This window comes from Agelaius tricolor, unplaced genomic scaffold, assembly GCF_023055355.1.
Source record: "Agelaius tricolor isolate 1412-34295 unplaced genomic scaffold, bAgeTri1.0.p SCAF_18, whole genome shotgun sequence".
Classification (NCBI taxonomy): Eukaryota; Metazoa; Chordata; class Aves; order Passeriformes; family Icteridae; genus Agelaius; species Agelaius tricolor.
The window spans coordinates 2,322,137-2,344,673 of record NW_027269278.1 but is presented as its reverse complement, the minus strand read 5'-3'; the positions used below and the strand labels follow the sequence as shown (position 1 = coordinate 2,344,673).

Here is a 22,537-nt window from a genome sequence, read left to right as displayed (position 1 = left end):
GTTTGCTTGCATTACTTATGAGAAAATCAGCTAAAACAGTGTCAAAAAAAACTTCCTCAAGTCGAGCTAGAACATTTACTGCTCCTCCTCCCTCCACGAGGCCTGCTGTCTTTTCAAAGGAAGGAGTTCAATGGCTTGACATGTTTGTTTGTGACAAACCTACAGTGGCTGTTACTCATTTCCTTGTTATCTTGTAGGTACTTACAAAGAGTTCTTTTATCTGCTTCAGTATTTTTCCAGGAACTGAAATTAAGCTAACTGTTTTATAATTCTCCAGCTCTTCTTTTTTCTCATCATTAAAGACAGGCGCTATTTTAGCTCCCTTCCAGTCTTCTGGAAGCTCCCTGATTCTCTACAAATTCCTCAGGAAAAAAAAAAAAAAGTCTTGGGAAAAAAAATAAAAAAAGCAGCCCTAACAGCTCTGAAGTTACTTAAATCAGGTCTCTAAGCATCTGTGGTGAATTTAATCAGGTCCAACCAACCTTAAAGCAGCTCATCTAAATGCTCCCTCTGTGTTCCTTCCCTCTGTTCGTCTCAATTCCTTCCCCTTCCTGGCCGGTGCTCGCTGTGTGTGGGACGCCTGATTGCCACTGATTTGTAGGAAAGACACCAGCACAGAAAAAGGTATTCAGTATTCAGCCTAAACGTTGTGTTGGCTCCTCTCTCACCTCATCACCTTCAGCTCCCCATCAAATAATTCCTGTCTTGGCCTTTCCCCACATTTCTGGTGGGGAAACATTGTGGTGGTTTTTTCTTGCTCTCGGTGGTTGTGTTTCATTCCCCTCTCTTGCCCCTTGAACTCTCCACTCCACTCCTCGGTAATCACACCAAAGAAGGATTTGGTGGAAGGATTTGGAGCAGGATAATGATGTGGCTTAATGGCTGCTGGCAGGGAGCTGCTCTGAGCGCGAGGCAGGGCTGGGGAGGGAGAGTGTGAAGTGGGGTCTTGGAAAGGCTTAACGAGGTGACCCAGGGAGGAGAATCCTGGGGATGGGAGCTGAGGTCATGCCAGGGGCTGGCAGGGGAGGGAGGATGTGGCTCTGTGCTGGGCAGTGATGCCATCAGAGAGGCTTTGGGGCAGTCTTGGCCACAGGAGGCTCTGGGGTTGCGTTGGGAACCTGCCAAGTGGGGAGCCCTGGTTAAGGGTGGGGACAGTGACTCAGGAGGCTGTGCTGATGGGGGAGCCTTTCCAGAGCTGTCCTGACATGGGAGGGGACACCTGGGTGACAGACGAGGCTGGGACAGAGCCGTGGAGGGAGTGATGGGTTGGGGCAGCGCAGGGACCATGCAAAGTGTGCTCCCTGCATGTGATGGGGAGCTCTTGGCTGGGATGGAGCCTGGTGCTGAGTCTGCCAGGATGGCTCTGGAGGCCCAGGATGGGCTCAGGTTGGATGACCCCACCCTCTTTCTTCACCTGTCAGGTGGGTGATGCAACATCTTCTCTCTTGTCTGCAGTTACCTCATCGCCGAGTGACGTTCTCTGCAGCCAGCCAGGCTCAGGACCTGCAGGACCCCTCCCAGCACAGCTACTACGACAGCGGGCTGGAGGAATCCGAGACCCCCAGCAGCAAATCTTCATCAGGGCCCCGCATCGGGCCCCTGGCCCTGCCCGAGGACCACTACGAGCGCACCACGCCCGATGGCAGCATCGGGGAGATGGAGCACCCCGAGAACGGTACGTGCCCGCCCTGCGCCTGTCCCCTCCCTGGCACCTGTCCCCGAGGCTTCTGGTCCTCCATGATCCCTGTCCCCGGTGCGGGTGACGTGGGAGCTCGGCTGGGACACGCTCGGCTTGGTGGGGATGGGAGGATGGAGAAGAGGGGAGGCTCAGAGCAAGAGAGCAGCAAGAGGGGTGGGGAGGGGACAGGTGGGTGAGGGAGGGGAGGCCTGGGAGGAGTCAAGGAGACAGGTGGGTGGGGCACAGGACAGGTGGGCGGCAGGAGATGGGTGTGGCAGGAAGCAGGTGGGTGTGGGTGTGGCAGGGACAGGTGGATTTGGCCCTGTGGTCTGAGATGCAGCACAGGGGTGAGCAGAGGGGCTGTATCCCAGCCCATGGGGAGCTCGTGTGCTGCACTCAGGGCTCCCATGGTTGCCCGCCCCCACCTCAGGGGGATTGGGGTGTGCTGGAGCTCCCCATGTGTGTTTGGGGTCGGAGCTATGGGGGGTTCCAGGGCGCAGAGCAGGTTTAGTGGCACAGGCTGGGCTCAGGAGATCCGTGGAGCGGAGGCTCATTGAGCATGGTGGTGGTGGTGGCAAACCCCAGAGCGACATGTCCCTTCACCGTGCCCCTCAGGTCACCTCCCAGTGGGGTCCAGCTTTCCCTGAGAACCCCTGGAGGTGTCTGTGGTGTCACCACCAGAGAGCTGCTTCCCCGCGCTCGTGCTGCTCGTGCTGCCCCCGTGCTGCCCCCCTGGCTGCAGCCCACCCACCCCCCAGCTGTCTTCTCTGGCCAGCTCCCATTGCTTCCTTGGATTTGGCTCTGGCTGTGCACATAACATCGTCTCTCCTGTACCTGCTGCCTTCTGTGCTTGTGTCCCCAGGGGAGGTGGCTGTGGAGGTGGCAGGGTCAAAGAAACTTCTGGGAGGGAAGAGGAGCAGGTGGCAGAGGGTTCTCCTGAAGTCTCCTCCTGTTTCTGGGAGCATCCTTGGCTTTGGGACAGGTGTGTGTGTGGTGGGAAGATGGTTGAGTGTGCATTCAGACGGTTTTTAGGGAGCTGCAAACCTGCTGGGTCCCTCTGTTGTGGAAATGGACAGGTCTAGTGGAACATCCCTTCCCAATTCCCGGGTTATTCCTGGAGTAACACTGGAGTTCTCTGTGTTACAACCATTAGAGCAAGGCGTGGAGGGGTTCCCAAATCCATCTGTTGCACCCTTCTGTCCATGAGTGCTGTGCAGATGACTTTCTCCCCAAAAGTGCCAGTCAGTCACCTGGGAAGAGCAGTTTGGAGCAGTTCCTGGAGCCTTGGCACTCAGTAACAGTACTTGGAAGAGAGGCTGGAAGGGTGGTGAGCAAGGAGATGCCCCATGGATGAGCTGATGGACACGGCGAGGTAGTGGGGGTGATGGACCTGGAAGAGGAAAGGTTGAGCCCTGGAATGTGACAGGAAACTCAGGGATGATGAGGGAGGAGCAGGGCTAAAAGTAAAAAGAGGGGAGAGAGAGGAGCACCTGGAAGTTGGAGGGCAGAGAGGGTTGTCTTGGAATATTCCTTGGAATGTTCATTGTGTGCCCAGCTGGATGGGCCTGAGGAGGAAGGCCAGGGGACACTGCCTGGAGCTGCCAGGGATGGCTGCCTGCCCACAGCATCACAAACCTGCCCTACAAACCAGCTCCCTGCCTTGGCACAGGGTGTCCTGTGTGTGCTCACCTCCCAGGAGAGCAGGAATCACCCCACACCCAGCCACCACCAGATCCTGGTGTGGTACAGACCCTGTGGAGGCTCCCAGGAATAACCACAGCCCTGCTCCGCTCTCCATCCCCCAGAACGTCCTGCCTTGGCTCCCTTCCATGGCAGTGGTTGGGAATCAGGCTCCAGGGGCTCCAGCATCTGTCCTGGTGCTGGAGGACATCCTGTGTTGGGTGCAGAGGCCATGGCAGCTCAAGGCTCTTGGAATCCCCCAGTATTATCCCGAGCTGGTGCTGGTGCTCTGCAGATAATCTGGCACAGCCGTTCAGGGGGGACCTGAGGAGCTGGGCTCAGGGTCGTGATCCTCTAAGCAGACTGTGAGGGCATCCTGGCACTGGGACAGGCCATTTGGGGATGAGGAGGCACTGGGGTGTTAGAGCAGCTCAGCAGAGTTGTGTTTGCTCCGTGCCCTGCCCGGGGTGTGGCACATCCACATCTGTGCCTCCAGCCAGACCTTGTTAGTCCCGAGAAGGATCATGACTTGTTTCCTGCAAAGGCTCTCCAGTGATGTGGGACCATCACAGCCTTTTGGGGACTGTCCCACCATGTCCTTGCCTTGGCTCCATGGGCATCCCCAGCCCCTCAGAGAGGTCGGATGTTGGGTTTTTGGGGAGCTGGGCAGACTGAGCTGTTCCTGACCTTCTGTTAAACCACGGAGCCGCGCTGGATGCCGCACCCCCATCCCGCGGCACGAGCACCAGGCTGACACCACTGTGCATTTTCTCAGCTTTCATCTGGTTATAAATATCCAACATAACAGGGCTTCCATTGCTTTCTCCAGGAGATTATCCCTGCAGCCGAACCAATCTGATAAGCAAGTATGCAAGGCTATTTATAGCGTTTCAACTGGAAGACAGATCCATGCCTTTTCTTTGTAGATGGTTCTTCACTTGATTAACACACATCTCAGTGTCCTCCTTTTTTGGACCCTTTCTGCTGTGCAGACTGCAGTAAAATGCTGTATTGCAGGGGCTGAGCCAGGCCCTTTGCAGGAGGAATTACGCTGGTTCTGGTGAAGGCTTCTCCAGGAGCTTGGCACTGACGTGGCAGCTCCTCAGTCATCCCAGGCGTTTGTCATCCCTGCTATTTTCCCTCTCTGCCCACTGTTTCCTCCCCAACATTTCCCTGTGCTGTTCCCCACCTTGGTGGGGCCTGCTCAGCTGGGAATGAAGCTCAGGCTCCCACTTGGCCACCCGGTGCTTTTCCCAAAGACATCTGTTCCCCCCGGATCCCAGATTTGCTTTGGCTGGAAGGAGCCTGGGAATGCTGGTGCTCCATGGAGGCTCTGCCCTGCCATAACGCACGGAGGGCTTGGATGGGGACAGTGCCCTCACTCTCCAGCAGCCATCGAGGGAATTTCACAGGATTTCAGGACCAAATATGAGAAATTTAGGAATTGTTACACGGAGCTTGTTTTCCCTCTCTCCCTGTGTGGTGCAAATGTATCTGAGATTGTGTTTTATTGGATGAAGCATTCCTGATTCGTGTTTTTCCACCCCCAAAATCTGTTTTATGGCTGTTATTTAAAGTGAGGACCCCATGCCATTTTCAATGCATGCAGTTACAACTGTGCTCCGAGTATGGAATTTACAACCACCTCATGAGCTTTCCCAACACTCTCTGTTCCGTAGGATCTGCACTTCCCAGATGTTCATGAGTTTATCCTCACAGTTCCAGGGAAGCAACTCCGCCATAGGTGGGGAATGAAATAGAAAATTGCAATTTGCATTTTTCGGAGGTGGCTGCTCGCTCTGGGTGACCCTGGATGAGCTGGCAGCTCCTCCCTCTCTCTGCTGGGATCCTGGTGTTCCAGAGGCACAAGGCAGGAATCCAGCTGCTCCCAGATACCAGAGCCCAGGCTGCTGCTGACATCTGAGGTGGGAGCAGAGCTTGGCTTTGGGACTTTGTGCAGAGCTGGTTTGAAGCTCTCCTGCCTGGTTCAGGCTTTGCTAAGCCCAGCCTTTTCCTGGTGCTGTCCGGGCCCCTCCCAACACCTCAGCACAGCTGGAGTGGATGGATGGAGATTCCACTTCCCAGGTTTGGCTGCTGGGCTCAATAAAAGCCCCCCAGTCCAGTTTTTGCTTTGTTTCAGGGAAGATTTAGAGGGATGCTTTGCAAAGGAAGAAAGAGCAGCTTGTCTTTATCTGTGTGTGGCACAGCCATGAAATCCCAGCCTGTGATTCTGCTGGGAGCATCCCTTTAGGAATTTCCCACTTGGTTAGCCCAGTGTGTGAGACCCCAGGTGAGCCCTCCCAGTGGAAGGTCCTCTCTGCCCCCAGTTTCACCAGTTTACACTTAAACTCTGCTTCAGCTCCTCCCATTTCTTCCCACTGAGTCCCACAATTCCCCAGAATTCCCTCTCCTGGTGCGTACTCGGAGATCCCATTCAGGCAACTCAACATTTAAAGATCTCTGTGAAAGAAAACTGAGTCAAGTCCCTCCCTGTGAGCAGAGCCAAGGCAAGGGATTTTGGCAGCTGGGTGTCTCTTCCTTCCTCCCACCCTTCCTCGCGCTCCTCCCAGCCATTGCCATCTGCTCCTGCCACCACCACAGACCTGCAGCCTCATTCCTGGGCAGCAGCAACATCTGGCACATCTTGGATGTGTGTGGTGCTTTTTGGCAACCCTTGCAGAGGCAGCCTGGGGAGAAGTTTCCCTCCTCCTCTTTGCTAATTTCTGATTATAGTTCAAGCCTTCCGTTCCTCCGGCTCATTTTCCTCTCTGCATGGTCTCCAATTTGCCCTCAAGCTTTTGGTGGGCTGGATGTGTCCAGGTGATGTCCCACAGCCCCCCAGCAGCACTTGGTGACATCCACAGCAGCGCCAGGTGCAGGGATGATGTGTCTGGGAGTGTTTGTGTTCACAGTGTCACCATGGCATGGAAACGTGGCTGCACCTGGCTGTGTGTGCACCCTGCAGTGCCAGGAATTGTGGAATGGTTTGGCTTGGAAAGGACCTTAAAGCCCATCCAGTCCCACCCCCTGCCATGGGCAAGGACACCTTTCCCTATCCCAGATTGCTCCAGCCTGGCCCTGGGCACTGCCAGGGATCCAGGGGCAGCCCCAGCTGCTCTGGGCACCCTGTGCCAGGGCCTGCCCACCCTCACAGGGAACAATTCCTGATTCCCAATATCCCGTCCATCCCTGCCCTCTGTGTCCTGTCCCTCCATCCCCTGTCCCCAGTCCCTCTCCAGCTCTCCTGGAAGGCCCTGGAAGGGCTCTGAGCTCTTCCTGGAGTTTTCTCCATGCTGAGCACCCCCAGTTTTGTGCTCCTTGAGAAGGTGGATGGCTCAGAGTACTCCTGAGCCGACCATTCTCTTTTCCTGCTCACCACAAGGATGGATTTGCAGCCCTGGGCAGTCACTGCCTCCTGCCTCTGCTTTAGTGCCAGTCATGAGCTGCTTTTTAAGGTTCTCACTGTGATTGTTGTTCAATTCCTTGCAGCCAACAGATGGGACAAAAAAATTACATTCTGTCTCCTTCCCTGGCACAGAGACTCCTCTAGATCTTAAAATCTATTCTCTTTTTCCTACATTATCTCTAAATGTCCCTTTTGTCTTGCAGAAAGAGTTCCAGGCACATTTGCAGTCTGTGGAGTTGTTTTTTTGTTTTTTTTCAAATGTACCATGCAGCACTTCTGCTTTGTTGCAGAGGCTGAGGGATGCTTTGGAGTGGGCTTTGTCTGGGATGTGGGATCCCACTCAGATCTGTGCCATTCCTGGTCTTTGCTGACTGGAATCCAGCAGGTCACACATCTGCCCAGCTGGGCTCAGGCCTGGCTGCTGCTTGGACTCCTCTCCAGCTGAGACATTGTGGGTTTGGGGTTTTTGTTACTGATCTTCACCCTTTTTAACACTTCAGGGCTGGAATTCCTTTTGTCCTGACCAGCAGCTCCCACTGCTGCCCGGGTTTAGGGTGTCCACATTCTTTGTGACCGTGTTTTGCTCATCATCTATCTCTGAAAATTCTTTCTGGATCCCTCAGTGATCCTCTTCTTCTGCAGAAGAAATTGGGAGCTTCTCTCCTTTCCACACTTAATGTTGGTTCATCCCCAAAACCGGCTCCTGGTTTGCTTAATCAGGGCTGGGAAAAGATTTTTATCAGGACAGACAACATCCAGCAGATTGCAAATGGCCCTGGATTACCCCATCCCAGTTTCAACATTTCTGCCTGAGCTGTAATTCCAGCCCTATTTCCTTATTTTCCATGTTTTCCAGTGGCTGTGTCTGGGCAGACTCTGACGCCAGAGCTGCTCAGGGCAGGGCGCTTGTCCTGCCAGCCAGCCAGGTGACCTTCCTTAATTGTCCCCAGCAGCCTGGGGTAAACAGGGGACACTGTTCCCCTGCCCCAGGAGCAAGCACATTGCTCCCAGACACTGCCTTTAATCCTCTCAAGACCTTCTAAGAAGGCTGCTCCTCGCTTCAGACGTTGTCCAAAATAGCTGCAATAATTTATCTGCCTCTCCTGCCTCCCAGGATTATGTGCTAGCACACACATAAGGCTGTCCTCGAATTCTCCAAAGATCCTTGGTGGATCCTGGACATCTTTAGAGGAGTTATTTGTAGAACCCAAATTTCCCTGTTGGATTCTGGTTGCTTTTTTCCCCCCTTTTCTGTCCCTGAGCCCACGTGGTGTGATTGTGAAAGGTCCAGGCAGTGCAGTCACTCGGAGTCAACGCCCAAGAGACAAAAACTCCGCATTTCAGTGGGAAGGTGCCTTCTCTTGGAGCATCTCCAGGTCCCCATGGCTCTGTGTGTGCCTGCTGCGTTCAGGGTTGGATTTTGGGAGTTTCTTGCTGGTCCTTCCCATCCTGGGCTGGGCTGGGATCTCTTCCATTCCCTTGCTGTCTGTGGCAAACCGGTGGAAATCCACGAATGCCCTCTCACTTGTGTTATGTCCATCACATTCCTCCTGCTCTGAATTTACTGGGTGGAGAAAATTCTATCATTTCTCCTAATCTTTATTCCTCTTTCCCTCTGGAAGCCCTCCCCAGGATGCTCCTGTCCCTGTGCATGGGGAGGTGACCCTGCCCTCGTTGTGTGGATTTTCTGGGCAATCCTGCAGAGACCCCAGGCCCGGGGACCAGCTGGGAGCTGCTGACCCCAACCTCACCCCGCTCCTTGGAACCACTCTTGGGCTTGGTCAGCTCCATGGCAAACTTTGAGACTTTCCTTAGGGGAATCAGCTACACACAGATGGGAATGTGGAAGGTTTTAGCTAAGAATTATAAATGAACCCGCTGAGGGAAGGCGCCTTCTTCTGCCCCAGGGAAGGGAGGATTTCCCATCTTCCCAACAAGAGAGGCCAAACTGTGTCATGGAACCCCTCCAGTCCAAGGCAGGAATGTTTTCCATCACATTCCACCTCAGCAGGCCTGGGAAGAGGTCCTCACCTGGCAGAACATGGCCCTAGTGACATTAAAACAGGAACCCAACCCACACAGGACTTGGCATTTTCCTTTTCCCTGGCAATGGTTGCAAATTCCAATGCAAATGCCCATGCAAATGGTCATGCACAGCTATTCTTATCTCTGGGCCAAATCTCAACATCCCTTCTTTGGTAGAAAGTCGATTTTCCAAAAATAGTTTACGTCAGCCTCCAACTATTCATGTCTTCAGCTCGGGTTCGTTAAACCCGGCTCCAGGAAGAGTTTTCCAAATTAGATCTGCAATGGGAATGGGAGGGTGGGGCCCTTCTTTGCTTGTCCCACGTTCCTCTCCAGGGAGGACATTTCCTTGGAGTGAGGGGTTGGGTGAAGCTGCTTCAGGCTCTTCTTTTGTGTTTCCCAGCCCATTTTAAAATGCACGCTTGAACTTGGGACTTGCTGCCATTTCTTCGGACAGGTGGGGGACAGCCAGGAATGGGAATGATGAGTTCTCCTACAGAGAATAGAGCCACAACACTCTGTGTGTTTTGGGAGCAGAATAGGCAGGTCCCTCCTGTCCCTCCTGGTTGGCTCACCCCTGTCCCTGGGCCATGCTGCTGTCCCAGCACAGCTCCATGGTCAGCTGGACAGGGGAGTGACCAGGCTGAGGTTTTGCTGGGTCACATTTTTTTGGCCATTTTTGCCCTCCAGACAGAGCAGTTTTCCCACCCTGCCTGCTCTGTGGCTCCACAAAGAGCTGAAGTTGCAGGAAGCCGGGATTCTGCGGGAGGCAGGGATTCTGAGCTTGGCATTCAGCTTTAGAACACGTCTAAACCAGAAAAAGCCACCGAGTGTAAAAGCAACAGACAGGCAGGATCCCTCAGCAGCCCCAGACTATTTGTTGTTTTCAAAGACCTGCTTCCTTAGAAAGCTCCTTTTGAAGTAATTTGACGTGCCATTTCCAGCTCCTGTGTGATCTACCGCAGTTATTCCCCTTTATCTGCCTCCCAATGCTCCGGAATGTCTCCATAAACCTGCCTGGCAGTGCCTCTGCCCGTGCAAGGGACCTGCATTAGCGTGGGATTTAAACTTAATGCCAGAGGAGCTTACAAACTCTCCCATTTGAGCTTCTCGTGGACTCCACACCGCAGCTTCTTTCTCATAAAAATAGCAGGTGGCTGAGTTTGAAGGATCGGTCAGGTGTGGATCCCTCACATGGAAAATCCCTCTCGCCGGCAGGAGATAGAGGATAAGGGATTCATCCCTGTCCCTGGTGAAATCAATGGGAGCTTTGCTGTTGAGACAGGTCAGGTGTCAGTCTCAGTTGTTGGCTCTTCCCTGGGATTTGCTCCTTTGTGCTGTCACCATTAAAGAATCTCTCTTCCTGTCTCCTTCCCACGGGCTCTCATCCATCCTGGTTTGAAGTCCCCTCCGTTAAGTGGCTGGAACGCTGGCACTCTGCTTCCCCGGTGGAGAGGACACTCCATAAATCTGCCATTAGTCATGGATGTGCTGAGCCATCCAGGGCCAGGCTGCTGTGCCTCAGAGGTTATCAAACCGTGGCAGCCCCTGCGTTTGCCTCTCCTTCCCGAGGGCTCCGTTCCCTGCCAGCATCCAGGGCTCATTTCCCGGCCACGCTTTGCTCAGGAACACAACAGAGGCCACGTGGGGCTTGGTCCTTGTTCCCTGGCCAGTGTGGCTTGAGCTGGGCTCCCTTTCCAGCTCCTCTGAGCAGGACAAGAAGCTTCCAATGAGCAGGAATGGGGGAATTTGTGTGTTGATGGTTGTAAGGCTTCATTTTCCCAGCAGAGACACGCAGGGACATTGTGTGTGTGTGTTGTCCCCAGTGGGGTGGAGAGGAGGTTGTGCCTCTGAATGGGGTACGAGGCTCCCAAATAATCCCTGTGAGGCATTTCAGCCTCAGTCCTGAGGGCTGAACCTCACTGGTGGGAGCGTGGAACCTCCCAGGGCGCTATGGACACCAAGCCCTACCTGGATGCTCCTTCCAGGGCTGTATCCCCAAAAACAAACATCCAGACCTCATTCCTGGGCTTGGGGGACAAGAACAGGGAAGGATCCCTCCAAAGTGCTCTGTTCCAGGGCTCTTGTCTGGCAGGGAGCTCACGTCAGAATGAGCTGGATGATGAGGACTCTGCTCATGGTAGCTCTTGGACATGCTTGGATTTACCCTTGGCACCTTTGCTCTGGTGTGAGACTGCTGTTGGGCTAAAATAACATCATTTTCCCAACAATGTGGGGGAGACTGGCAGGGATGCTGTGAATCAGGAAGAAATCAGCTCAGGTGGCCCATGGGTGAAACCTGTGACTCTCCTGTAGTCTGTGTTCTGTATCACTCAGGTGTAAAATGTTCCTCCAGGGATGAACCCTCTGGACAAGGAGCATGGGAGAGGCTGGGGAAGGGATGCAGCAGGGAAGAGCAGGGTGCTGGAATGCACAGGTTCCTGGGAACAGCAGTTCTCAGTCAGCTGCGTGTGTCTGGGTTAGTACAACCTGCCTGGACGTGAGGGAACAAGGAGGCAGCAGCAGGAGGAGGAGAGGGGGTCAGGATGTGCTCCCTGCTCAGGGATGTTGGAATGGCTGTCGTGTTGTTTTATCGCTGCCGAGGAAAGAGAAAATGGAGCAGGGAATGCAAAATGACAGAGAGTGAGGAGATGTGATATTTGCCTGATGTATTTTGCTGGTAATTAGTGTAATGCCAATTAGACAGAAGTAATCTTTTATTTTTTTTTCCCCTTCTTCAGCTGTATAAATTATTGCTGGAATATATGCCAGCTCAAACTGAGATATTAAACTCGGAGTGATGTGGAGATCTCTGCTCCTTGAGGATCTCTAGATGAAATTACCCAGACAACAGGGATCTTGACAAAAGTAAAGCTGACTCTATCCAGAAAGAAAACGAATCAAAGCCAAAGGAATTTTTGTATTCCACGTCTGGCGTCTTGCTGCTTATAAGCCACACAGGAAGGGGCCCCCACAGAGATGCAGCAACATCAGTGAGAAAAGGCAAATATCTCGCCTTTCCTGCAAACAATGCCACTTGCAGGCTATTGTTCCCCTATCAGCTTCCCTGAGGAGCAGATCCCGAGCCCTTCCCGTGCTGGGGCCGCAGGTAAACCCTGCCACCCCCGCGCATTCCATTTGTCATTCCCTGAGCCCTGTTTGCTCCCACACCGGCGCAGCAGCGCCGGGGTTGTTTCGCCTCCGGGCCCCCCGGGATGTGGAGCTCTTTAATGATGATGTACGGCTTCCTTCAAAGGGTCAATTGCTGGCCGGGACCTCTCCAATCGCGGCTCCCTCGGAGCTCTGTACCTGGGCACAGACGCTGCTTTGCTCCATGCCTGCCGCACACGGATTTTCCCTCGCATGAGGAGCAGACCTGCTCTTGCCGTCTCCTCCCTTTGGAAAAATAACTGCAAAAAATTATGCCCGTGGACCGATTCTGGAAATTTTCATCCATCTCTGTTGGATTGTGAAACCCAAATCTTCTCATGCTCATCCTCCCTGGTGCTGTGCTCTGAGCACATCTCCCTCTGACGCGGGGGGGATGATGCATCCCGCTTGTCCCGCCTGGGTTTCAGGATTTTGTAATCCTCGCTGGCTCTTTAAAGCGTGTTTTATTCATGGCAGCCTTTAGGACTGCCTCTGGCAGGCCTCCCTCGAGTGGTGCAAACTTTATTGCATCTCTCCTCCAGCAGCCTGTAAACTGCAGCACCCAGGGGTAGCTGGAGGTTGATATTCCCTATTGGAAGCGATTTTCTGTCTTTTCCCTGCTTTCCCGCAAGGGCTTCTTGCTGCCATCCTAAAAACAAACACAGGGCACAGCAAAATTCATCAGGATCAGGGTTTTTTCCCAAATGAGCCATCCCCAGGCTGCCCTGTTCCTAAACATCCCCATATCCCGTGTTTGCTCCTTCAGCTGGATGCTTTGATCCTGATCCCTCCTGCTTTTCCAGGAGAAGGGGATTTCTCCCCAATCCTGGCCATTTTGAGAAGGGGATTTCTCCCCAGTCCGGGCCATTTTGAGAAGGGGATTTCTCCCTTATCCTGACCATTTTGAGAAGGGGATTTCTCCCCAATCCTGGCCATTTGAGAAGGGGATTTCTCCCCAATCCTGGCCATTAGGGCAGCAGATCCTTTCAGTGCTTGGTGGGGAATCACAGCAGGAGGGCAAATGCTGCAATTCAAGCCCCGGGGTTGATTCCTTGGGGTGAATTTTGCCTGCACCACAGGAGGATGTGACCGCTGCTGCTCCTGCCACGTGCCAGCCACAAACCCTCTCCCCGTGGTGCTCCCACTGCAGATTTTCAGCCTCGCAGTCTGTGGGCGTTGGAGGCGTCAATAAGGAGCGTTTTCAGCTGCTTTGTGGCACGGCTGCACTGCAGAGAAAGGGGCTGGGCAGCCCAGGGGTTGGGGCTCTGGATCTCAGAGCAATCGGCAGAGAAACGGCCCCATTTGATGTGGGATCCTTGCCGCAGGGTTCCCTGGCCGTATCCCTGCTCCAATGCTCCCAGGAGTGCTGTGCGTTGGATTTCAGGTGGGTTTGGTTCCCCAGGGCTGGGTTTGGGGTCCAGGGCTGTGTGTGCCTCCAGCAGGGACAGCACAGCCCAAGAGCCTCACCCTGCACTGAGTGCCCGTCCCCTGATCCTTCCCACAGCCACCAAAAACCGGCAGGGATCTGCCCCTTCCCCCTGGGCGTCTGCAGGACAGGCTCAGGACAGGCTCTGAAGGAGCTGCAGGGATCCGAGGGTGCTCCCTTGCCTCGGAAGCAGCCCAGGAAAGATCCGTGGCAAGGAAACAAAGCGTCCACATGCAAATCCACACTGTCATTTCCTCTGGTTTCCTTGGGGTTTGGCTTGACTCTCTTCCAAGGGCTCTTCCTTCTCCCTGCTCTGCTTCCCTCCGAGTGGTCTCGGTTCCCTTTGTTTGCAGATCCCCTCCTTGAGAGGAGCCCTTTTCATAAACTTGTGGGTTTTTTGTCACTTAAACACCTCCCTGACTTCAAAGGCCAGGAACAGCACTTGGCTCTGTGGCTCCCGGCCCCCCTGCACCCACCATTTCCCCCCATCCATTGTCCTGCTAGGGAAGGATTATTAAATTGTTGATGGAGCTGAACAATGGTTTTGTTCAAAGGCAGACATGCAAACGCCACTTCTTTTCTCCTTGACACAAGAGCTTTAATACCCGGGAACAATGAGAGGCAGCCACCAAGGAGCAAACACTGGAGAGGACTCACAAAGCCAGGCTGGGATTCCCAAATCCCTGTGTGCATGAACTGGTGCTCCTTGGAGTGCTCCCCGTGGCTGTAGGTGAGGTGAGAGGCCTGGCCGTGCTGAAAATTAATGAAAACTAATCCAATTATTGCCTGTTAATACTAGCTTGTGTGATTAGGACAGGAGCAGGGGGTGGGAGAGGACCACCCTTTGCACAGAATCGTGGAATTAAGGTTGGAAATCTGAGATCATCAAGTCCAACCATTCCCCCAGCAGTGCCAAGGCCACCACTAACCCCTGTCCCCAGGTGCCACATCCACATGTGAGACAGTGTTCACAGGGGTCTGAGGATGAGGGGAGAGATGAGGATCTGACTCCATGTTTCACAGGGCTTGATTTATTATTTTATGATATATATTACATTAAAACTATACTAAAAGAATAGAAGAAAGGATTTCATCAGAAGAATAGAAAAAGAAAAATAACAAAAGCTTGTGTCTCGACAGAGACTCCGAGCCAGCTGACTGTGACTGGCCATTAATTAGAAACAACCCCATGAGCCCAATCCCAGATGCACCTGTTGCATTCCACAGCAGCAGATAACCATTGGTTACATTTTGTTCCTGAGGCCTCTCAGCTTCTCAGGAGGAAAAATCTTATAGAAAAGATTTTTCAGAAAATATCATAGCTACACACATGGCTTTGAAATCCCTCCAGGGTGACTCCACCACTGCCCTGGACAGCTCTGACCATTCCTCTGGGAAGAAATGTTCCCTGATGTCCAGCTTGAACCTCTCCTGCTGCAGCTGGAGCCCACTCATCCTGGGAGCAGCTCCTGATTTCCTCTCGTGTCAGGGAGCTGTGCAGAGCCACAAAGTGTCCCCTGAACCTCCTTTTCTCCATCTGAGCCCCTTTCCCAGCCCCTCCCTGGATGGTGCTCCCGTTGCCAGCACAGCTCTGGCTCCTGGTGCTCAGGGTGTGCCGGGCACACAGGAGGAGGCAGCAGGAAAAGGAGGAGGGGGTCAGGATGTGCTCCCTGGCTCCAGCCAGGCTGTGCCTCTGGAGCAGCTCTGCAGTGAGGATCCTGCCCTGCACAGCCTCAGCGCTGACATTTTGTGCTGCACAGGCTCCTTTCCCATGGCTTATCGCCTCAGCTGCTTTCCAGCACCACAGCTTCAATTTTCCATGCTGGGTTTCCCTCAGGTTGATTTCTCTTTCTGTTTTTCATGAGTTTTAGCCGAGCTGTTCCAGCTAGTTTTGGAGAACAAGCCGTGCTGCCTCAGCCCTGCTAACAAAGTGATTATTAAAATTTCCTTTCAAGATCCATTAGCTTAACCACGCTTGGGGAGGGAGGGGTGGGATTTGCCATGGGAGCTGCCAGCAGCAGCTGGGGGCTGCTTGTCCCAAAATGTGCTCTGAATGTACCTCAGAACACATCCCTGGGGAGCTGTGCCCACACTGCCCTGCGTGGCCTTCAGACAACAGCATTCCCAGGGTTATCCATTGGGGGAATTGATTCCAACTGACACAGGAGGCTTAGATTGGATATTAGGGAAAAAAATCTTTCCCGTGAAGGTGGTGAGGCCTTGAGGTTGCCCAGAGCAGCTGTGGCTGCCCCTGAATCCCTGGAAGTGTCCAAGGCCAGGTTGGACAGGGCTTGGAGCAGCCTGGGATGGTGGAAGGTGTCCCTGCACATGGCAGGGAACAAGATGAGCTTTGAGGTTCCTTCCAACCCAAACTACTCTGTGATTCCATGGTCCTGTGATCCATGTTCTCTTTTTGGGAGTGGCCAGGGTTTGCTGCCATTGCTTCATGGACACCCATGCTGTTCCCTGGTCCACACCCCTCAGTTGCTCGGTGGCCTCCCTCCCTTCTGGACATTTCCCAGTGCTCTGTGCTCCCCAGGTTTCTTTGGGAAGCTTGGTTCAGCATGGCAGGGATTGTCCTTTTCCTCTGGGAGGAAAAAGAAGTCATTTCTCCAGGGTCTGGGTATCAGCTCAGAGGTGGCCTTTGGGGCTCGAAGGACTTGCAGGGTCCAAGTTGCTGGCAGCCTCAGTTTTGGAGAAATCCAGCAAAGTTTGGAAAATTTCAGGTTGGTACCTCAGTGTCAGCTGGGTGTGGCTGAGAAAGGAGGGTGGCTCTGCTCTGGGACTCTGGGGCCAGGGTGCACCTGAGGGAGCCTTGCTGGGAGCCCAGGGGTGCCCAGGGGTGCCCAAGGAGGCCGTGGGCACCTGGCCTGGATCAAAACCAGTGTGACAGCAGGAGCAGGGCAGGGCCTGTCCCCTGTGCTGGCACTGCTGGGGCACCTCGAGGGCTGTGTCCTGTTCTGGGCCCTCATGGCCAGAGAGCCCTGGAGGGGCTGGAGCGTGTCCAGGGCAGGGAACGGAGCTGGGAAGGGGCTGGAGCCCCAGGAGAGGCTGAGGGAGCTGGGCAGGGGCTCAGCCTGGAGCAAAGGAGGCTCAGGGGGCCCTTGTGGCTCTGCCCAGCTCCTGCCAGGAGGGGACAGCCGGGGGGGCCGGGCTGTGCTCCAGGGAACAGGGACAGGAGCAGAGGGAACGGCCTCAGGCTGGGCCAGGGCAGGCTCAGGGTGGGCAGCAGGAGGAATTTCCCCATGGAAAGGGGGCTCAGGGATTGGGAGGGGCTGCCCAGGGGGGTTTGGAGTCCCCCATCCCTGGAGGTGCCCAGGAAGGGCTGGAGGTGGCACCGAGTGCTCTGAGCTGGGGACAAGGTGGGGATCAGGCACAGCTTGGACTCAGTGATCCTGGAGGGCTTTTCCAACCTCAGTGATCCTGGGATTCTCTGGGAGAGCTGCTCTGGGGGATCTGGGAGATGGAACCAGTCTGAAGTGTCTCCCCTCAAGGCCTTTCCTTGGCTCCCTCCCAGGCTGTGACACTGCCCAGGTCCCCCTGGAGCAGAGCTGTCCCTGCATCCCCCCATGCCTGGCACAGGGGTGGCACTCTGGGGTTCCTCACTGCCTCCCCAGTCCCAGCCAGCACACAGGGACTCTTCCTTTATCTTCTGTCCCTTTGATTGTCCTTCCCAGGGCCTGTTCCTGCCTTCTCCTGCTCTTCCTGGCGAGCTGGCAGAGGCTGCCTCAAGCTCCAGTGCCCTTGGTGATGAGCTGCTGGCAGCCAGGGCAGCAGGCTGCAGCTTTAATTAAATGATAAGGGCAGAGCCCCGGAAGTGGGGAGATAAGTGCAGTGGTGTCTGCCACCACACTTGCCCAGGCTCTTTCTAATTAGCTTTGAGAAGCTCTGGAGAGGCAGATTAACCCTTGCAGGTGCTGGGTGAGCACGGGGATGCAGCAGGAGGAGGGTGCCAGGCCAGCCCCAGGGATGCCAGGGTGCAATGCCATGGTTTGGGTGGGATGGGGCTGCAGGGGACCCTCTGTGCTCCCCCCAGCCCGGGGCAGAGGGGACAGGTCAGGGAGGATCAGACCTGGCCTCTCACAGGCTCAGGCACTTTCAAAGCTCAAGGATTATGTGCTTTGCTCCTCCTGGAAGAAGCATTTGCTGCTGTGCCACGTCCCTGCTGGCTGGGGGGACTGTCCCCAGCCCCACAGGGCACAATCCTGCCATGGCTCAGGTTTCCACCCCCTCTGGGACCACAACCAGTGATTCTCTGAGAGCTGGGCACTTGGGACACAGGGTAGGAGGAGCACTGTGTGTCACCAACCTGTGATAATATGGACTGGCAGCTCCCCAGGACCCGGTGCCACCAGGGCCACCCCCTGTCTCTCACCCAGGTGCAGCTGAGAGTGAAGCACACCAGAGGGCTGGGAAGGGCACCTGGGCTGTGGGCACTGTGTCACCAGGGCAGTGGGTGCTCAGAGTGGCACTGGGGACACTGCTGCTGCTGGCCTGGCCCCTTGTGGTCACCCTGGCTGGCAGCACAGGGCACCCGGAGTATGCCAGGGAGCTCTGGGGTGGGCACCCGGAGTCCCCAGGGATCTCTGGCCATTTCTGTGTCCCCAGGGAGCTCTGGGATGGCCATTCCCATGTCTCCAAGGAGCTCTGGGACAGGCACTCTTGTGTCCCCAAGGAGCTCTGGGGTGGCCATTCCCATGTCCCCAGGGAGCTCTGGGGTGGCCATTCCTGTGTCCCTAGGGAGCTCTGGGAGAGCCATTCCCTGTCCCCAGGGAGCTCTGGGACGACCATTCCCTGTCCCCTGGGAGCTCTGGGGTGGCCATTTCTGTGTCCCTAAGGAAGTCTGGGATGGCCATTCCCATATCTCCAAGGAGCTCTGGGACAGGCATTCTTGTGTCCCCAAGGAGCTCTGGAGTGGCCATTCCCTGTCCCCTGGGAGCTCTGCCATTCCTGTATCCCCAAGGAGCTCTGGGGTGGGCACTCCTGTCTCCCCAGGGAGCTCTGGGACAGCCATTCCTGTGTCCCCAAGGAGCTCTGGGATGGCTATTCCCTGTCCCCTGGTAGCTCTGGGATGGCCATTCCCTGTCTCCAGGGATCTCTGCCATTCCCATGTCCCCAGGGAGCTCTGAGGGCTCTGGGAGAGCCATTCCTTGTCCCCAAGGAGCTCTGGGATGGCCATTCCCTGTCCCCAGGGATCTCTACCATTCTTGTGTCCCCAGAGAGCTCTGAGGGCTCTGGGAGAGCCATTCCCTGTCCTCCAGGATCTCTGCCATTCCCTGCCCCCAGGGAGCTCTGTGACAGCCATTCCCATATCCCCAGGGAGCTCCGGGATGACCATTCCTGTGTCCCCAGGGAGCTCTGGGACAGCCATTCCCTGTCCCCAGGGAGCTCTGGGACAGCCATTCCCTGTCCCCAGGGAGCTCTGTGACAGCCATTCCTATATCCCCAAGGAGCTCTATGACCGCCATTCCCTGTTCCAGGGAGCTCTGGGGTGGCCATTCCCTGTCCCCAGGGAGCTCTGTGACAGCCATTCCCTGTCCCCAAGGAGCTCTGGGGTGACCATTCCCTGTCCCCAGGGAGCTCTGTGACAGCCATTCCCTGTCCCCTGGGAGCTCTGGGGTGGCCATTCCTGTGTCCCCAGGGAGCTCTGTGACAGCCATTCCCTGTCCCCAGGGAGCCCATACCTGCAGGGGGCCAGGCCATCCCCAGCCCCCCAGGGGCAGAATCCCCATCAGCAGAGCGGGTGGGACTGGGGAATGCAGGCAGGAGCAATCAGGAGCCATTTGGGCAGCAGGAATGTGCATCCAAGGCATGCATGAGCTGGCAGCCCCGGGGGGTGGCAGGTGCTGCTGCTCCCTCCCCTGGGATTTCCATCATTAGCCCTGAGCTCCCCCTGTCCCAGCTCCTGGGGCAGGGAGGGAAGGAGGGCAGGAGCTCCACTGCCCAAATCCCACGGGTTTAGGGCCTTTGTGTGCCCCTAAAGGAACCTCAGGTGCTGCTGCTCACCTGGGGCTGCAGGAGCCGGTGCTGGAAGAGGCTTTGGTTATTCCATGGATTGGTTTGGACTCCCCAGCGTTTCTGGTGGATATTTGTGGAATGCCTCTGGTCTGTAGGACAGCCAGAGGATAATGCTGGGATGTGAATGGATGCAGGGTTTGGGTTGTTTTATGCAGGGTGAGTGAGGGGATTGCCCAGCAATGCTCATTCTGTGCCTTTGCTTTTGCCTGCTGTGATTTTTAGCTGCAGGGACCTGATTTTTCATAGAGGGCGTGTGCCAGGTACCAAGTGCTTTGGGAAGTGCCCAGATATTTTATTTCTGGAAGGAGGAGAGAAAATGCTGTTTTTTCTCATTAGGAGAGCAACACCCCCCATCCTCCAGCCCCTTTTTAGAGGAGGAGTTTTCTGTGATCTCTTGACCCTTTCCTTGTACCCTCCCCAGTTTCTGCAGCCTCTGGGGCAGAGTCTCAGTGGCAAATCAGCTCCTTCCCTGTTAAACCTCCCAGGGGTTCTGTCCTCTCCCTGGAAGCCACAGAGGGACCCCAGGGGAAATATTTCCCTCCAGAGTGAGACTCTGCTCTGCATCAGGAAGCAGGAGGAGAATTAAGGCTGCCTGGACAATCCTAATTTTGGCATTTCCTAACCTTTGGACCCTGTAATCCTATTTAGGTGCTTCTTAACATAATTATTCGGCAGTTTAATGTAATAATTCTGCTTTTTATAGTCCAGTGAAGGTTGAAGCCTTGCTGTGCCAGGGTAGGAGATCATGGGGGTGGCACCACAACCACAAAATCTACTATAGGGAGGTTGAATTTGTTTTGCTGGGTATCACAGGGAAGCTGTGGGGTGATGGGGATTTTGGGAGCTCTCAGTGTGTTCTGAGCCCTGCAGGGACACACTCAGTGTCTGGGAACATCCATCTGGGTGCTCTGCCTGCCGTTGCTGTGGCGATGTGGCCGCTGTGACTGCAGCAGGGAGGCGGCTCCGGCTGCACACACGGGTAACACATCCCCTGGGAATGGGGAAAAAGGGAAACACATCCCCTGGTAATGGGGGAAAAGGGAAACACATCCCCTGGGAATGGGGGGAAAAGGGAAACACATCCCCTGGGAATGGGGAAAAAAGGGAAAACACATCCCCTGGGAATGGGGAAAAGGGGAAAACACATCCCCTGGGAATAGGGGAATGGAAACACATCCCCTTGGAACGGGGAAAAAGGGAAACACATCCCCTGGGAATGGGGAAAAAAAGGGAAACACATCCCCTGGGAATGGGGAAAAAAGGGAAAACACATCCCCTGGGAATGGGGAAAAGGGGAAAACACATCCCCTGGGAATGGGGGAATGGAAACACATCCCCTTGGAATGGGGAAAAAGGGAAACACATCCCCTGGGAATGGGGGGAAAAGGGAAACACATCCCCTGGGAATGGGGAAAAAAGGGAAAACACATCCCCTGGGAATGGGGAAAAGGGGAAAACACATCCCCTGGGAATGGGGGAATGGAAACACATCCCCTTGGAACGGGGAAAAAGGGAAACACATCCCCTGGGAATGGGGGAAAAAGGGAAACACATCCCCTTGGAATGGGGGAAAAGGGAAACACATCCCCTGGGAACAGGGAAAAAAGGGAAACACATCCCCTGGGAATGGGGGAAACATCCCCTGGGAATGGGGAAAAAGGGAAAACACATCCCCTGGGAATGGGGAAAAAGGGAAACACATCCCCTGGGAATGGGGGAATGGAAACACATCCCCTTGGAATGGGGAAAAAGGGAAACACATCCCCTGGGAACAGGGAAAAAAGGGAAACACATCCCCTGGGAATGGGAAACACATCCCCTGGGAATGGGGAAAATGGGAAAACACATCCCCTGGGAATGGGGGAAAAGGGAAACACATCCCCTGGGAATGGGGGAAAAAGGGAAACACATCCCCTGGGAATGGGGGAAACATCCTCTGGGAATGGGGGAAACGGAAATACCCTAGGAATGGGGGAGAAGAGAAAACACATCCCCTGGGAATGGGGGAATGGAAACACATACCCTGGGAGTAGGGAAGAGGAAGAACACATCCCCTGGGAGCCAGGCAAAGCTCCCCAGCCCCAGCCGGGTGTGTCCATCTCTTCACATCCCTTCCTGGCCGTGCTGGGCTGCCCTGGGCAGGGGCTGGGAAGGCGTTTGCAGCTCTGGAGTGCCGGGATGCCCTGCAGGGGCTGCGGCTGCTCCGTGTGTGCTGCCCGGCACAGGGGCAGAGCAGCGGGGCTGGAGGGGCCGGGGGATGCCGGGGCTGTTCCATCTCCTGACCGCAGAGCCCAGGAGAAGCCGGGCAGCACTGGGCAGCTCCGGGGATGTGTGGAACAGCGGGGGCTGCTCGTTCTCGCCCCGGGAGCCGGAGGTGTGGCTCGGAGCCGCAGTCACCCCTCGGTGGGCAGTGCCGGGTCGGGCTCCGATAGCGGGAGCCATGTGGAGCGAGGGTGGGAACTTTGGGAAGCCATCTGGCCGCGTGTTGTATTGCTAGGATCGGTCCCGTCTGGCTGGGCGATGGGGTGCTAGGGGTGGTTCTACAGCCGGGGAGGGTGCGGGGGGAGCCCGGGGCTGCGGGAGCTCCTGCCCCTGTCCCGGCTCCGAGCGCTCCGTGCCCATCCATCCCCAGCGGGGGACAGACAGCGCCCCGGCAGCTCTGCAGGGCACATTGCTGAGCTCTGCGCTCGTCCACACGGGAATTTGGGCCAGGAGCCCATAGGAGCTCCCACAGGAGCTGCAGGAGGGATCCTGCATCCAAAGGTGTCCTGGGGATCAGCCAGGGAGGGATTGTCCTGCTCCAGTGCTGGGGCACTTCGGGTGCCACAACATCAGAGCCCCAAAGCTGTTCCAGAGGGCCCAAAGGAGGGGCCGGGGCTGGGGAAGGCTCTGCAGGAGCCACCCGAGGAGGGCTGAGGGCACTGGGCTGGTGCAGCTGCAGAGAGGAGCCCAGGGCAGAGCTCAGGGAAGGAGGGAACGGCTGCAGGGGAGCTTTGGGATGGACACCAGGGAAAGGTTCCTCCCCCAGAGGGTGCTGGGCACTGCCCAGGCTGCCCAGGGAATGGGCACGGCCCGGAGGCTGCCAGAGCTCCAGGAGCCTTTGGACACCAGGGATGCACAGGGGGGATTGCTGGGGGTCTGGGCAGGGACAGGG

General features: G+C 55.6%; 1 protein-coding gene and 1 long non-coding RNA gene across 4 annotated transcripts in view; both read left to right on the top strand.

Moving 5' to 3' along the window:
• The window catches only part of PCDH1 (protocadherin 1), a 57,735-nt gene that overhangs the window by 27,975 nt on the left and 7,223 nt on the right, over positions 1-22,537 (top strand). For all 3 annotated transcript variants that reach the window (XM_071443008.1, XM_071443009.1, XM_071443010.1), the window contains one exon: positions 1,456-1,675. In XM_071443008.1, coding sequence (XP_071299109.1) covers positions 1,456-1,675 — 220 coding nt within the window. The remainder of the gene's footprint in view (positions 1-1,455; positions 1,676-22,537) is intronic.
• Positions 1,861-21,392, top strand: LOC139597566 (uncharacterized). The gene is made up of 2 exons (XR_011681648.1): positions 1,861-18,425; positions 19,007-21,392. It is a non-coding gene; the product is annotated as an uncharacterized lncRNA (long non-coding RNA).